General features: G+C 55.3%; 1 protein-coding gene across 6 annotated transcripts in view; it reads left to right on the forward strand.

Moving 5' to 3' along the window:
• Positions 1-15,308, forward strand: part of LOC308480453 (protein-glutamine gamma-glutamyltransferase E-like) — an 18,970-nt gene extending 3,662 nt beyond the window's left edge. For all 6 annotated transcript variants that reach the window (XM_081011950.1, XM_081011954.1, XM_081011952.1 and 3 more), the window contains exons 4-15: positions 1,490-1,663; positions 2,288-2,530; positions 4,409-4,527; positions 6,411-6,539; positions 6,655-6,835; positions 6,930-7,065; positions 8,664-8,767; positions 8,842-9,084; positions 11,340-11,660; positions 12,911-13,068; positions 14,688-14,812; positions 15,058-15,308. In XM_081011950.1, the coding sequence (XP_080868076.1) occupies positions 1,490-1,663; positions 2,288-2,530; positions 4,409-4,527; positions 6,411-6,539; positions 6,655-6,835; positions 6,930-7,065; positions 8,664-8,767; positions 8,842-9,084; positions 11,340-11,660; positions 12,911-13,068; positions 14,688-14,812; positions 15,058-15,217 (2,093 nt within the window). In that variant the 3' untranslated portion in view covers positions 15,218-15,308. The remainder of the gene's footprint in view (positions 1-1,489; positions 1,664-2,287; positions 2,531-4,408; positions 4,528-6,410; positions 6,540-6,654; positions 6,836-6,929; positions 7,066-8,663; positions 8,768-8,841; positions 9,085-11,339; positions 11,661-12,910; positions 13,069-14,687; positions 14,813-15,057) is intronic.
• The last annotated feature ends 803 nt before the right edge of the window (positions 15,309-16,111 follow it).

The raw sequence follows: 16,111 nt of genomic DNA on the forward strand, positions 1-16,111 counted from the left end.
AGTGATGGCTCTTCCTCTCAAGGTGGCAATCTGCTCTGAGTGGACGGATGCAGCGCATTCTTGAGCATCCTTGAGTTCCTGCACCAGCCTCTTCTTCCATCTCTCCACTTCATGTATTTATGAGTAGAAAATATGAATATATTGCTCTTCATAAATAGCATCTGAGCAGTTTGCAACAATCCTCCACCAAAAGCCCATTAGCAGGTAGCCCTTCCAAACCCATCAGAGTCCTGCTCTGGTTGGCCTCCCACTACAACCCTCCTTGAGGCTCCTGAACCAAACAGTCATGGGGTGGTGTGTGTGTGTGTACGTGCGCCTGCCGCTTTGATCTTTGTCCTGATCTGGTCTAACCCAGGTGGGAACTGCAAAACTGAGTACCCAGCACCCCCCGCCATTGGCATTAACCCCTGTGAAAGAACTGGGCAGCAAGTGGAGCATGAAGACCCAACAGCCACGTATCCCCAATGTTAGGGCAGGTTCTGCCTGCCTGGCATTTAATGCCTGAAACACCTGAGAGCATTTCCTGGTCTCACCACAATGGGAGCAACTGAGTCTTTGATCTCCCTCCCTCCCTCCCTCCCTTTAATGGTGACTCATCCTTCTTACTTCATCCTTCAGGTTCAGATTTGCCAAGTCTAGAGAGCAAAAACCCGGGAAGCAGCTGCTTCCCGCTCCATCCCCAAAGCACCAGCTGGATTATGGGCAACTCTAGAACGCTCTCTCTGGACTGGGGCATGGAGACTCAGTCTTGGCACTGACCTCTACCCTGTGCTGTCCTGGTGGTGATGGTGCTGGAAATCCCAAGGAAGCAGGAGCAGCAGCGCCCTCCAGCCCCTCGGCTGGGTGGTCAGGATGTGCCTGAGGAGGACTGCAGGGAGCTGCCTTGGAAAGGGAGTCCCTCAGCCCCGCTGAGCTCCTCTGCACTTGGGTGGCAAGGGCTGCCCGGCGTCAGGGTGTTTTGTCCTTGTTGCAAATCACCTTGTGTGTCTAATGAAGGCAAGGCCTCTTCCTCCTTTGATGTCCCTGTCGGGAGACATGCAGCTCCTTCCCTGGCTGGCGCCCACGCCCATGCTGCTTCCTAATCTGTGATGATTGATTGATGTTATACATCCCGCCCCCCTTCATCACTTTCACACTCAATCTTGACTTTTCATTTGATGCTGCCCTCTCCCCTTTTCCTTTTCTGTTGCAGTTTTCATATTTTGTGACATTGATTTAATTGGATATTGTAAGGTGGGTTGAAGAAACTTACCTGGAGAATGGGATGTAGGTGTGTTACTAAATAAAATGACGATAGCTGCTCTGGTCAGCATGGATGTTGCACCCTGTCGTGGCCACCCAAGAAGCAGAGTCTGCTTAGGAGAAGGCTTGGAGACGTGAAGGCGGACGAGCAGCAGCTGCGTCTGGCTGGCTGGGGGAGAGCAGAGTCAGGCCAGGCTCCACTGGCCCAGGCAGGCCCCTTCCAGACTGACCTTATGCTGTTCCACAGATCTGACACCAACACAGCTGAGCTGGCAAATCCCGGCCAATGGCCCGGCCCACCACACCAGCCGCTTTGCCTGCTCGGAGCTGGCTGTACGCCGGGGGCAGGGCTTCTTGCTGACCGTCTACTTCAATAGACCCCTTCAGTCCGGGGACAACTTTGCTTTCGTTGTAGAGACAGGTAAGGCCGCCCCCACCACTGTTTCCCCCCGTCCTCCTTCATGGCCAGCTGGCATCACTTGCATGGGCACCTCTTGGCCTGATCTCTGGCTGCAGGACAAAAAGGCGCCTCCGGGATGGCACCTCTGCTCCCCTTCGGTCCTTGCGCACCTTTGGCCTCTGCACATGGAAGCGGCAGATCTCCTGGGCCTCTTGCCTGCCAAGACCTTTTTGACCGCGGGGTTTCTCTTTCCCACCATCCTACCCCTGCATGCAAACATCTCTCTCCCACAAGAAGCTTGTCCATCTTTAAGGTGCTGCCAAAGACCCCTGGCTTGCCCTGTGCAACGTTATGCCCTCCACAGCGTTCTCTCTGGTGGGAAGCCAAGATGGCACCACCACCACAGGAGCTGTTCTGTGGCGCGGAAGAGACCGGGTCCAGTGCGGGCGCACACACGCACCAACACTCCTGTCCCAGGAGGTCTGTGCAGTGCCTGCGTCCAGAGGTTGGAATCAGGTTGGCCAGCTGGCTGGATCTTCATGCTGACCAAACACTTCAGGGAGAACGTTGCCGCTTGGGTAGCCTCTCACAGGTATGAGTCACCTCCAATGACAGCTTTGCCTTTGCCTCTGTTCCCTCTGGCAGGGAGAGCCCCTTCGGAGTCCCAGCACACCCGGGCCGTCTTCCCCGTCTCCAGCGCCCTGACTGGAGGGTCCTGGAGTGCCATGCTCAGCTCCATCAATGGCAACTGCGCCAACTTCACCCTGGCCAGCCCCCCCACCGCTGCCATCGGCCGCTACAAGCTGAGCCTGCAGATGATGTGTGGCAACCAGGCCTATGCCCGCTTCCTGGGGCAGTTTGTCCTGCTCTTTAACCCTTGGTGCCAAGGTAAGATGCTCCTCCTGCCTGCCTGCCTGCCTGCCTGCGCAGGCCCTGCTGCCGCCCTTGGGATGGGCCTCTGCCCCACAGGGGTGTTTCTGCTGAGGGTTGACAGGCAGACAATGCAGTTGGTGCCACGTGACTCCCTTCCGCACCACAGCTCTGCGGTTTAGAACTCGTCCCTTAGGACAGCTTCCCAAGCAAGCAGGCAGGGAATCATAGACTCAGAGAATTGTAGGGGGCTTTGGGCTTATTTGTAGCTCAAAGCAGAAGCCTTGCACAGACCTCCTCCCCACCCCAGATGTTGGCATCTGGGCAATGAGATGCCTGACCCAGAAGCCCGACTGGGGCACAGCAGTGCTTTACTGACCGGCTGGTGATGGACCGGGCTGATGCTGCAAGAGTTTGTAATGGTGGTCCTGGAGACAGAGTCGCCGTCCCCCCCCGCAGCACATGGGGCCAAGTGTGCTTCACAACAGCAGCAGAAGGAGGAGGAGGAGGAGGCCTCCCCTCTCCCTCCCTCTCTGCCTCCCAGGGACTCTCCTCCTGTTCTTCTGGTTGCATCACCCAGGGCCTCTGGGCTGCTCATCCATCATCCAGCTGGGCGGTGGAAACTCAGCACTCAGGACTAGCTAAAAATGGGAACGTGGCTGAAAGAAGAAGGGCAAGATCCAGCACGGCTGGGCAGGAGGCCAGATCCCTCTTTGCCCAGAAGAACGTTGGCCCAGTGAGCCTCCCAGAAGCACCTGCAGATCTGACTGCTGCTGCGTCCGACCGAGTCCTGACTTGCCCCTTCCATGCGTCAGCAGAGCAAGCAGCAGCCAGAGCCCTTTGCTACAGCAGCAGCTGCACAGGGGAGCCCCCCCCCCATTTCCATGGGCCCCTTTCAAGGCCCCCCCCACCAAGCAGCCTAGTGGTTGCACTACCCCACCCCCAAAGGATAGGGAAGGGGGTAACATGGTCCCACTGGCTTTGCAAGGCCTAGTTGACAGCCCTCCCCTCCTAGGACAGATGCGGGGGGGGGGGTTGCCTCGAGCCAGGCCAAATCCCTGGCCTTGGAAGGCCCTGGAACTTGCCCACGCCAGGCTGGGAGACCCCAGAGGATGCCAGGTTTTTCTTGGAAGGGAGCCAAGGGCTAGGAAATCCCTTGCTGCAAAACGGCCGGCTTGGGAAGCTCCATGGCAGCTCCTTCTTTTGGCCCAAGGAGGCAGGAGCAATGATGGGGCTCAGCAAAAAAGCTCCTTGTGGGGCAAGGACATGGCAGGGAGGGGGCTCCCCTCTCACTGCCCAAGCAGAGCAGAGCAGGATGTGACCCTTTTGCCCAGGCTCCTTTGCACTGCTCAGCTGGAAAGCTCTCCCTCTCAGTTGTCAAGACGAGTGTCCCCATCCCCTGGGGCAGGGTCTCTGACCTTCAGGGTCACAGCCACGGTCTGCAGTGTCTACGCAAGAACCACAAAATAATAAAACTGTATTGTTGGAACAGACCGCAAGGGTCTACTAGTCCAACCCTCCGCAATGCAGAAGCACAGTCAGAGCATCCGACTGCCACCTTCCCAAGCAGTCTGTTCCACTCTTGAATAGCTCTTACCCCCAGAAAGTTCTTCTTAATGTTTTTTCTGGAATCTCCTCTCTTGCAATCCAGCTCTTTCATAAACTTACATTTGCAAGGATGTTCTATTCAGCAAAATAATTATTTTCCAAGCAACTGTTGCCCAGCACACACCGGAGGGAAACCGATCTATATGATCAAGTTCTAATTTTAGAGCAAAGCTGGAGGCCCCCAAAGACATTTGAGGGGGGCATTTACCCCTTGCCACTTGGTTGTTCAAAGTCCAATCCAGCTTTACTTGAAGCACCCACTGCCAACCTCTTGCCTCCGCCCAACAGGAGACCTTGTCTACATGGCAGATGAAAGCGAGAGGCAAGAATACGTTCTGAACGAAAATGGGATCATCTTCGTGGGAAACGCCAACTATATCGAAGCGCGAGGATGGTACTACGGGCAGGTCAGTGTTAAGGTCTTGCTCCTGGCCTTCAAAGCACCAGCTCTGCTGCTGGCCCTATATCTCTGGGCTATGGGGCTGTGGCCCTATATCTCTGGGACTGGGGTTCCACCGCCCCTGCCAGGGGGACAGCAGCGGTGCCCTTGTAGCCTTAAGATGGAGAGGTGGCCAGGAGAGGAAGTGATGGTAAGGGAGGGGAGGCAGCATTTTCCTCTGCCTGGATCCTCAGAGCGATGGAAACATTCATGGGAGGATAAGCAGGGCAAGTAGTCCTGGGAAATGGGGTCATGGGGAGGTTGAGGAGAGCAGCTTCCTAGGCCATTGCTGTATGGCTGCACAGTCACCATCGAGTGGGATGAGCCTTAATAGGTAGGAGAAGATATATTAATTGTAATTTATCCATCTAGGCACCCACGTGTGTGGGTTGAACAGGGTTTCAAAATATTCTTCTTCTTTGGCAGTAGCCAAGTAAGATTGTCTTCCATGAACACGGTCTTAACAGTGTGTCAGTAGGTGACTGTGGAGGCCAATTCTAGATCCACATGTCCTTCCACAGTGGGGACATTGGTTTCCGGGCGGGAGTTGATCATGGTGTGGATTTGCCAAGCGTGCCTTCTTCTTAGCATGTTTCTCCCTTGCGTCCTGAGTTCGAGTGTCTTCAAAGCCCATGACACCTTTGGTAAAGGTTGTTCTCCAACTGGAGCGCTCATGGGCCAGTGTTTCCCAGTTGTCAGTGTTTATACTACATTTTTTAAAGATTTGCAGTGAGAGAGTCTTTAAACCTCTTTTGTTGACCACCAACATTACGCTTTCCGTTTTTAAGCAAAATCACCCCATGCGTGGCAGAAAATTTAAAAACATAGGAATTATAATAAATCAAATCAATTAGGCTGTAGAACCTTGTTTTGAGCAAGTCCAGCTATGAAGTAAGCTGGCTCCCCTTTCTTACCCTGCTTAATAAAGAACCAGGCAACAGCTTGGAAGGTAAGCTTAATAATAAGATTCACTTACTTTAGACAGGCATTGGTTCACAGCAACAGGAGCAGTAAAGACTATGCAAGCAAGTCACTTCTATTTACGTTTCTGAGCTGGAGCAAGGGAGGCAGGTCTGCACCCATTGCTGGTCACAGGAAGAGAGAGAGAGGAGCAGGAAGTACTATATGCTCCTTCTTCTCTGGGAGAGGAGGGGAAATGACATCACACAAAGCCCTCTCTACCAATTGCATTTCTATGGTCTTGGTCCTTAGCTGTCAGCAATAGAGCTCTGTAGTCTTAGCCCCTTCTCCCGCTAGCTAGCAGTAACCTGCACTTTTTAGGTTGGGCTGCCAATTTCACACATGCTGAAGGTTGTCCACATGTTCTGTGACTGTGTGTGTAGCCCAAACTAGAGAGTGCATTGCATGATGGAAGGGAGTGGTTCCTGCCACCACCAGGAGCAGAACAAGACAAGACTCTCTTGGGGTCAGCATTCTCGGGTATTCCCTCCCAGTGTCAGGGGCTGAAGGTAGAAAAGAGGGAGGCAGCCACTGAGCCCAGCTCCATCTGTGCCCCATGGCTCAGAGGATGCTGGGCTGAGGCCTGAGATAATCTGTATCACAGAGAATGAGCAGAGGAGCGGCAGGTGCTCCTGCTGGCTGCGGAGCGCTGGGGGTCCCCACTTGCCCTGGAACCAGTTGGTACTTCTGCATCTTCATGTGCATAAGAAGACCCTCTGGTCTAACTTGCCCCAGTCTGAGGGCCCATGTTTCCCTCTCCACCTCTTGCCCCAGCTGGAGTGCACCTTGGCTGGGTGCTGATCGGACCCTGGGTGACTGCGTGTATTTGTCTCGGTGTGGATGCTCCTCTGCTTCCTGGCGCTTTAGAGGACCTTCCTTTCTGCCTTGCAGTTCCAAGATAACATGCTCAACCTGGCCCTGATGCTTCTGGATCTGAGCCTCTACCATCGCCAGGACCCAGGGGGGGACACGTCGCGCAGGAGCGACCCTCGCTACGTGGGCCGGGTGATCAGCTCCATGGTAAGCGCAAGCCCTCTGCCACTTGATCCCAGGCGGGGTGAGATCCTTCGGGGAGCCTGAAAGCCCCCCCCCCCCAGCTCCCAGGCCCCCCTCACCCGCCTCCCTGGCGCTTTAGGTCAACGGGAACGACAACGACAACGGGGTGCTGGAGGGCAAGTGGAGCGAGGAGTTTGCCCACCACGAGAACCCCTCTCGGTGGGACGGCAGCGTGGCCATCCTCAGAAAGTGGGCGCAGGACAACTTCCGGCCGGTCCAGTACGGCCAGTGCTGGGTCTTCGCCGGAGTGGGCGGCACAGGTAGGCTTCTGGCGGCACAGCGGAGGAAGAAATGGGGGTCGGGGGCGCCGAGCAGAGCCCAGACCCACCGGCCCCTCTCTCCTCTCTTTCGCAGTCCTGAGGTGCCTGGGCATCCCGACCCGTCTGGTCACCAACTTCAATTCCGCCCACGACGCAGACACGAACTTCAGCATCGACAAATACTACGATCCCTCTGGGAAGAGCATCAAGAGGGGACAAGACTCCGTCTGGTAAATGCGCCTGTCCGGCCTCTGGTGGGCGGGGAGGAGGGAGGGAGGGGGCCCTTCGGATGCTCGATCCCAGGATTCCCTTCAGAGAATCACAGAACTGTAGAGTGAGAGGGGACCCTGAGGGTCATCTGTTCCAACCCTCCGCAATGCAGGAATCTCAACTAAAGCGCCCCCCCCGGGGGCCAGTCTTGCCAGGCCCTGGAGACAGACAACGGATATCGGGGGTTTCTCTCCATTTCTCACATTTCCAATCTTAAAGTCAATTCTCCACCACCTTCATGGGAAGTTTTAAAGGAGGGGTTGGGTAGCCACCTGTCAGAGATGCTTTAGCTGAGATTCCTGCATTGCTGGGGAGTGGGTTGGTCTAGATGACCCTTACGATCCCTTCCAACTCTACACTTCTATGAGTCTATTCATGTCTGTGTTTGGCTCTGGGGATCAGCCCCCCACAGGCAATGGAACTGTCAGAGGAATGCCAGATCTTGGGCCAGGATTCTGGCAAAGCCCAACATGGCCCTCCTCAGCCTGGGCTCCCGTCCGGGGGCGGGGGGGGGCGGGGACTGTTCTGGCCCAGGGGCCATTTCTCCCTCCCCAGCTCTTCGGGGAAGAGGAGTCACTTTCCCAGGAGAGCTAGAAGGTGGAGGGAGCCAAGGCAAACAACTGCCCCTTGGGCAATGCTGCTCACCGTCCTGTTTGCAGAGGCAGTTATGGCTCAGGGAGCACCTCTTTGCTCATCCAGTCCAAGATCAACAAGGGCAGAGCCCCGGTCACTCGGCTTGGCTAGGCAGCCCGTTATCATGCCAGGAGCAGCCACTGGTTTCATTCATCCCCATGTCTTTGCCCTGCTTCTTTGTCTGTTTGGGGGACCCTTATGATAGCTAAATATGACTCCATTATAAAGCAATATTAAAACATGGGAGGGGGAATAAACATCATGTTTACCAATAATCACCAACCAGCCAGGAAATATTCCCCCTAAAGGTCCCAGAGGACCCATTGCTGACCAGTTTGAGCGGATTTGGCAAGAAGCCCCCGGACAGGACCTCCCTGCCTGCCTTTCTGCCTCTGGGCTCTGGGGCAGCGTCGTCTTTGAGGAGCCAACTCCTAGGGGCCGAGATCCCTTCAGCCACCCTAGAACATACGGCATTGCCATTCAAATGGTGTCCACGAACCGCCTCATGTGATAATGTGGGGAAGGGCTTACTTGCCCCCCCCATATTTTATTCAAGTTGGCACCCCTGCCACCCCCCTCCTTGTGAGCTCAGCCCATTGGCTTGCCATCTGTGCATGAGGTTTGTGTTGTATAGAAGCTGCGTGCGGAGAGCCCTGGCTCTGCCTCGTGCCGCCCCCTCTTCAGGCGAGCCTGCAGCGCCTTCAGGGGAAGGGACACAGCTCAGCAGGGCCAAAGCATCTGCCTCACATGCAGCAGGTGCCCAGTTCAATCCCCAGCACCTCCAGGGCGGGCAGGAGAGAACCTGGCCTGAAACCCGGGAGAGCTGCTGCCTGGAAGTGTGGACAGTGCTGAGCTAGATGAGCCAGTGGTCTGACTCTGTATAAGGCAGCTTCCTATCTCCTTCTCTGTTCCTTCCCCCCTTCAGGGATTACCATGTCTGGAATGAATGCTGGTTCACTCGGAGGGATCTGGGGAATGCCTACTGCGGGTGGCAGGTGGTAGACGGAACCCCCCAGGAGAAAAGCCAAGGTAAGGCCCTCTCCTGCCCCCACCCCACCCTGGTCGCCTTCCAGAGCAGCTGCTGCATCCCGCTTTCCTTCCAGGGATCTACCAATGTGGACCAGCCTCTGTCCTGGCTGTCAAGCAAGGAGACGTGCGGCTGAACTACGACACGGGATTCGTCTTCTCCGAGGTGAATGCCGATATCAACCGATGGGTCATCTATCCTGACGGGAGGCAAGTCAGGGTCTATTGCGACACGACGTCCATCGGCAGCCACATCAGCACCAAAGCCGTGGGCAGCAACTATCGGGTGGACATCACCAACAACTACAAGTACCCAGAAGGTGAGTCCCCCCCTTCCCTCCTGGACCAGCCCCTTCTGGCTGGCTTCCCCCCTTTCCCCATTTCTGATCTCAGGGGACACACTGGGCGGGGAGAGGCAGAAGCCACCACTGGCCAGGCCAGCATAGAGGCCACCAAATTAGCATACAGGTGGTCTCTCCAAACTGGGTGGCAGAATGGCAGGTTCAACGGAGTATCAATAAGGGCAAATCGATGCAGGGTGGGACAACTTGTCATCAGCTGTGACCCCCCAGGATGCAAACTTTGCCATTGTACTAGAAAGCAAGACCAAAAGATGACCAACTAGGAAAGGGAGTAAAAGGACAAACACCAAAATCACAATGCCAGTGTTTAAACTCCATGGCAGAATCGCAAATTTGGAAGGGACCTTGAAGGACATCTAGTCTGTCCACACACACACACACCCTGCTCCATCTGGGAATGAGTGATACAATAAGAACTTAAAACTACCTTGCTGAAGCAGCCCTCCAAAAGGGGGGCACCTAGTCCAAATAGCCAAACAGATGCCCCATGGGAAACCCCCAAGCAGGACCTGAGCACAAGAGCCCTGTCCTCTCCCCTCCTGGGGGTCCCAGCAGCTGGTATTCAGAAGGCCAATCAGGGCCAGTAGGACCACCTTTGTGGAGGGGCTGGATCCTGCCGTTCTGAAGGAGGCCCCAGTTCTTGACCGTGGAGCAAATGACAAGCAGGAGATGCACAGCAGGTGTGTAAAATTATGAATAGCTGCCAACAGAGAGAACAGAGGGGAGTCTGTCTGCCTCGTGCCAGCCCACCGCCCTCCCCCAGCAATCCCTTTCCCTTCTAGAACAGAGAAAAGAGAATCCTTTCTCAAAGGCAGCAATCATAGCGGAGGTGGCGAAACTCCCAGGGAGGAGGGGGTCTGTCAGTGGCCACGACGAGGAGGCGCAAAATGGAGACTCCATGCTCAGCGGAAGAAGACCTCTGCAAACCAGTTAGTCAGGCAACAACACGGGGTTCAGCCCTTCCGGGAAGGTGCATTTGGTTGGCCACAGCTGGAGGCAGAATGAGGGGCTGGGAGAGCCCACAGAGGCACCTGCACCCTTGGCCGCTCCCCCCGCCAGAACGCCAGGGAGTGTTTGGGACACCCGCTGGCAGAGGCTCTTCCCCCGTCCCACATGGAAACCTTCCTGCCTGTGCTCTGCCTGCCTTCCCTCAGTCTCAGGATTTCTGGCTGGAAGCAGCATTTGGGAAGGAAGGAAGCACATGCGTGCGCAGAAGGTGCTGCTGGTGGTCCTTGGCACTGGAGAGAACAGCTGGGGATCCTGAGGCGCCCCCCCCCCCGAGGCCCCCTGTGGGTGCCAGCAGAGCCAACCGCCCTGTGCTGGGCTTTAACTCTGCAGAAGGCGACTTCTGGGGCTCTGAGTCTGACTCCGTGCGGCCCTCTCTGCATTCACAGCACCCCATACGTCCTCAGGCACACCCGCCCTCCCTGCCGCGGTGCAGCTGCTGCCTGGACTCTGGAATGCGCTCCGTGCACATTCTCTTGGGATGAGGAGCCCCAGCCCTTGGCTCCTGGCCCAGCTCCACGTGCTGGAAACCTGCCAGCGCTCCTTGGGCTTCTGCCAGATGATCACTCCCACCCTTACCTGTGTCCATTGGACATCCTAAAGCAGCCCATGTAGGAGCTCTGGAAGGTGCTCTGTTCTGAGTTAGACCACTAGTCCATCTTAAGAGCATCAGAAGAGGGGCCATCTAGATACTCTCACAATAGGATGAACAAGCTTTTTATTTTTTGGCCAGTCAATTGGTCAACTGCTTTCAACTGCTCAAAGGGCCAGTGCTATTTGTCTCCCACTCGCCCGCCCAGCTAGACTAGGGAGGCTATGTGCAGCAGGAAGCACCAGCCGAGTCAGGTCATTTCCCGCAACGCCATTCCTGCAGGTGTTCCTTCCATGTGCGCTGGCAGAAAAGGGGCACAGTAATAATAATAATAATAATAATAATAATAATAATAATAATTTATTATTTATACCCCGCCCATCTGGCTGGGTTTCCCCAGCCACTCTGGGCGGCTTCCAAAAGAATATTAAAATACTATGATACATCAAACATTAAAAGCTTCCCTAAACAGGGCTGCCTTCAGATGTCTTCTAAGGCAGTGTCCTCTGAGGCAGTGTGTCAGACTAGACCTAAAGATCTGGAGTGAGCTGGAGGCCTGCATTTTGGCAGGGGGGCTTGGAACTGGAGGCTGACCGCTCCCTTCCTTTCCTTGCAGGCTCTGCCGAGGAGAGAAACATCTACCGCAAGGCCTGCTCCCAGATGTATGGGTCCACGCCCAGCGAGAGCCGCATGAGCACCGCCGACGACGCCTCCGCCTCCGAACTCATCACGCACCCCGGGCTCTTTGGGAAGTTCAAGCTGGCCCAGCCGCCCATCCTTGGCAAGGACATCAACCTCATCCTCACCCTGGCCAACTTGGCCCCGGAGCCCAAGACCATAACTGTCAACCTGAGCGTCTCGAGTGTCCTGTACACCCGGACGGCCATCAGAGAGATCCTGAAGGAAGTGATGACTGTCAGCCTTGGCAACAAGGAAGGTAAGGGGCCTCCCCTGCTCTGTGTCTCAAAGCCCATCCAGGCAGGGAGGGAGAACAGGGGTTGTCTGCTGGGTGGCTCTACACAGCTTCTGCTGCCGTCCAGGAGTGGTACTGACTGGGCAGCCCTTTGCGGGCACAGGGGCCCCCACCTGCTCCACCTTCTGGCACCCCCACCCCACTCTGCAATGGCCCCCTGGGGCTTCCAGACACGAGGCTCTTGCAAGGCTGCCCCTCGCTCAGGCTCCCACTAGAGGCAGCTGCGGAGAAATGCAGCCCAGCAGTAGAAATGCTGTGCACGGCCCATCATGAGACCAGGGCCAAGAGCAGGTCTCCGGGCAGGAGCACCCACAGCCCCACTGTCAAAGCCAGAGCCCCCTGGACCGGGGGGGGGGGGGTCCTCTGAGGCCCAGGCCTCCAAGCATCACCGTCAGGGAGCCAGCAAAGGAAGGAAGCCCAGCTCAGGTGAGTCTGTACCTGCCCTTGGGGTCTGGAGTGGAGCAGGGAAGGGAAGCCAGCACAGGAAGGCAATGGCAGGGGCCAACTGGAGCAGCCTGTCTGGAGGGAGCCCCAGCGCATGGGCCGTCCCCCCCCCCCAGCCGAGGAGGGCCAAGGCAGGCTGCTCTCACTTAGCAAGCTGGAGAGCTAAATTGGAGGCCCAGGATTTGTTTCTTTGCTTGTCTTGTCCATTTAAAAGCATTTATAAATCACTTGATGTTTCAAAATATCTAAGCGGTCTGCAATTTTTTTAAATAAAAAAAAAAAAGCAGTATCGTTAAATCAAAAATACAGCCTGAACTCTATAAAGCATAGAAGATCTTAGAAAGACAAACAAGATAGGGATTTGAGGTGTTTGGAGCCATAAACAAGGGTCTCGCTTTGTGGGTCAGGCAAAGAGGTCAGTCTTCAGCCGGCTGAGGGAGGTCTGCATCTTCTTTTATGCTCTAAGCTCTGGCCTTCCAGCCAAGGGGGTCCTGGCTGGGAATGTTCTGCCCTTTGGGGGCTCCCAAGGGAGGAGGAGGAGGAGGAGGAGGAGGGATATCCTCCAAGCTGCTTCCCTCTGGAAGCTGCACCTTCCGCTGCAGAGGCGGCCCTGGAAAAGGCCCTGGAAGACTTGTGGTCATCGCTGGGCTGAATCCATGGAGCAGGACCTCCCCTCTTGCAAGGAACAAGTTCAGGGGGCAGGAGGCTGGGTGGTGGTGGGTTGCCTCTGAGGAAAGGATCCTGACTCCCCCCACCCCTCTGCCTTTCAGAGAAGCACCTCCCACTGCGGATCACGTACGGCCACTATGGGGCATCCCTGACGGACGACAAGAAGCTCTTGGTCACGGCCTTATGTGACGTTGTGGACGGCGTGAAGCTGCTGGTGGAGAAGGCCATCACCCTGGAGACCCAGAACGTCTCCATCACGGTAAGGAGCCCCTCTGCACTCAAGGGCTGCAGCCAAGAAGGAATGCCCCACTCACTGCTGGTCCCCCGTCCTGGAACCGCAGCCCCCCACCCACAAGTGATTTTATTTTATTTTATTATTATTTTTACTTTTTTATTTTCAATGTAGAATCATAACAAAAATTACAGGCATTAAGTCCAAAATAGTACTATACAAACAAAAAAGAACGAAACATACAAAAAAGAGAAAGAAAAAAAGCAAAGGAAACAAAACAAAAACGAAAAAGCATACATCTACAGAAAAAAACCATATCTCATTACATACATATACACATATTGACTTCCTTCCCTTGTTCTAAGACCTCAAAAAAATTACTCTTACTGTATTGTTGTGTCTAATGTAGATTACTTCCATCTTTGTACTTTTTTTTTTACACCATTTTTCTTTTTTACACCCACAAGTGATTTTATTTTTATTTTTTTAATAATAATAATAATAATAAACTTTAATAAATATCTAATAATAATAATAATAATAATAATAATAATAATAATAATTTTAATCACTGCTGCTGCTGCTGAGGCTAACTTGATGGTGGGAAGATTGAGGACAGATGAAAGAAAGTCCTCCTTCATGTAGTGCAGAGTTAAACTGTGGAACTCCCTCCCACTTGAGGCAGGGATGGCTTTGGAAGAGGATGGGACAAATTATTGGAGGATGAGGGGGCAACTGAGGGCTACCAGTCAAGATGGCTCTGCCCGTCCTCCACAGTTCGGAAGCAATGCTTCCGAATCCCAGGTGCTGGAGACTGCGGGGGGGGGGAGAGGGGCTCCTGCGCCCGGGTCCTGCTTGCAGGGCTCCCAGTAGAGGCATCTGGTTGGCTCCTGTGAGAAGAGGATGCTGGAATGGATGGGCCACTGACCTGATCCAGTTCTTCTGATGTTCATATGGCAATGAAGATGCAAGTCCAAGTTGAGAGGCTTCTTCTAGCCTCAAGACCCCAAATAAGAGGGGCTGAGTTTGGAGCCACATCAGCACAGACCCTGTCCTTGGGCAATGGGAGGGGGCAGCCAGTCCCCTGTCTCCCCTCATCTGGCCCCAAGTCCATACTGCAGTACCTGCAAACCCTGCCTCACCTCCCCATCCTGGTTCAGCCCTGTTGCATCAAGGGATGCCATCCCAGAATGCAACCGCTCATAAGGGAGCTTGGGGAGGAGTGGTGAGCCCCAAAGGTTAATGATGCAGCCTGACTATCCCAAGGCAGGTGCCTCCCAGTTGGCATTCAGGGCCAAGCAGGATGCAACCTTGCGGGGCTGTTGGGTTCCCCCTGCAGCTGGATCATGGGGGGGGGGGGAGAGCTCAACCCTTTGCTCCTGCTGAGATCCTGATCCAATTTGGAATGTGGCTGTGAGTATCCTGTTTGCAACGATTCCAAGGCCTAAATAGGTACAACGTTTGACCGTATTTGAAAGAAGGGGGGCTCTGGAGAGGTGTGGCTGTGCCTGAGGAGGGGGTCCTGGCTCAGCAAGCCCCCTGGGTCTGTGGCTCTGCTCGGAATGAGGGAGCCCTGCACCTGCCAGGATAGGTGCTGGTGCAGAGTGCGTTCCCAGAGACTGAGCAGCTCCTCTCCTTGGCTGCAGGCCCCTCCAAGCGTGGTAGCCAACAAACCGGCCACCGTGGAGATCTTCTACGCCAACCCTCTCCCAGAGCCAGTGGACAACTGTGTGCTGCTGGTGACACTGATGGGCCAAGCTGTCAAGATCAAGTAAGTTTGGTGGGGGGAGGAGCAACCAGCAAGTGGGAGGAGCTTGGCTGGCCCACTCTCCTGCCTGGCAAGGGGAAGGCGAGGAGACGTCCCACCCAAGCGACTCCTCTGAGAAGCCAAGCCAGCTGCAGGTGGAGCCACTTCAGCCGTGGCCCCATGGAGGACGTAACCCCTGCAGGCCTCTGGCTGGTCACTCCAGGGCTGCATCCTTGCATGTGTGTGTGACTCTCTCTCTCTCCCTTCAGTGTGGCAGCGCTGGCACCTGGAGAGAAGTCCAAGATCTTCTTCGAGTTCACCCCACGCAGCGCGGGGGCTATGCAGCTCCACGTCGACTTCTCCTGCAACAAGTTCCAGCACATCAAGGGCTTTGTGCTCATGAACGTGGCCCCGGCCGGGTCCATGTGATCCGGGGCAAGGGGCTGCGGTGGTGAAAGGGTGTGTGTGTGACTGTCCTGTTCCTGCACGATGATTAAAAGCTTTTTCCCCAGGCAGAAAAGTGGCAGCATTTCTTCTAGGGGGTTGTGGATGGCTAATGCACATCTCATGGGTGGGGTGAGGAACGTCTCCTGCTCCTTCAGTCATCAAATTATAGATTTGGAAGGGGTCTCAAGGGTCATCCAGTCCAAGCCCCCGCAATGCCAGAATCTCCACTAAAGCATCCCTGACAGATGGCCAGCCAACCTCTGCTTAACAGCCTCCAAGGCAGGAGAGGCCACCACCTTCCCAAGGCTCTTGCCCTCTTCCTGATGTTGAATTGGAGTCTCCTTTCTTGCCATTTGTATCCCTTGGTTCTGGTCCTCCCCTCTGGAGCAGCAGGAAACAAGCTTGCTCCATCCTCCACATGACAGCTCTTCCTTCTTCTTTGGGCAGACTGGTATGCTCTGATGTGCTCAGAAACTGGGTCAAATTGCACCACTTGGGCCTCTCCAAGGCACAGAACCACCTCCTAGCAAATGGTCAGCTAAGAAGGCGCGCTCGGTGCATCTTGCAAAATCTGCTTGGTCACGGGGAGGAGGGGCAGGGGGTCTTCACACAGTGACCTCTTCCAGGGCTGGGGTGCTCTTCTTCCTGGCTGAATTGCAGCAGCTTTTGCCAAAGGGCAGGTCACACTAGCTGGGCCCTGGAAGCAGATGAAGAACCTCCAGGAGCCCCACTGGAGGGGCCTCCCTCTGGCTTCCGCTGCCCAGGCGTCAGGAGTGAACCCAGCCCCCTTTGTTCCCAGGATGGTCTCCCCAGAGGCCAGACAGGCTCCTCGGTCTTGCCTCGCTCCAGCAGCCATCCAACTCCCTCCCCTCTCAG

Source organism: Podarcis pityusensis (assembly GCF_964106645.2).
Source record: "Podarcis pityusensis genome assembly, chromosome: 6".
NCBI lineage: Eukaryota > Metazoa > Chordata > Lepidosauria > Squamata > Lacertidae > Podarcis > Podarcis pityusensis.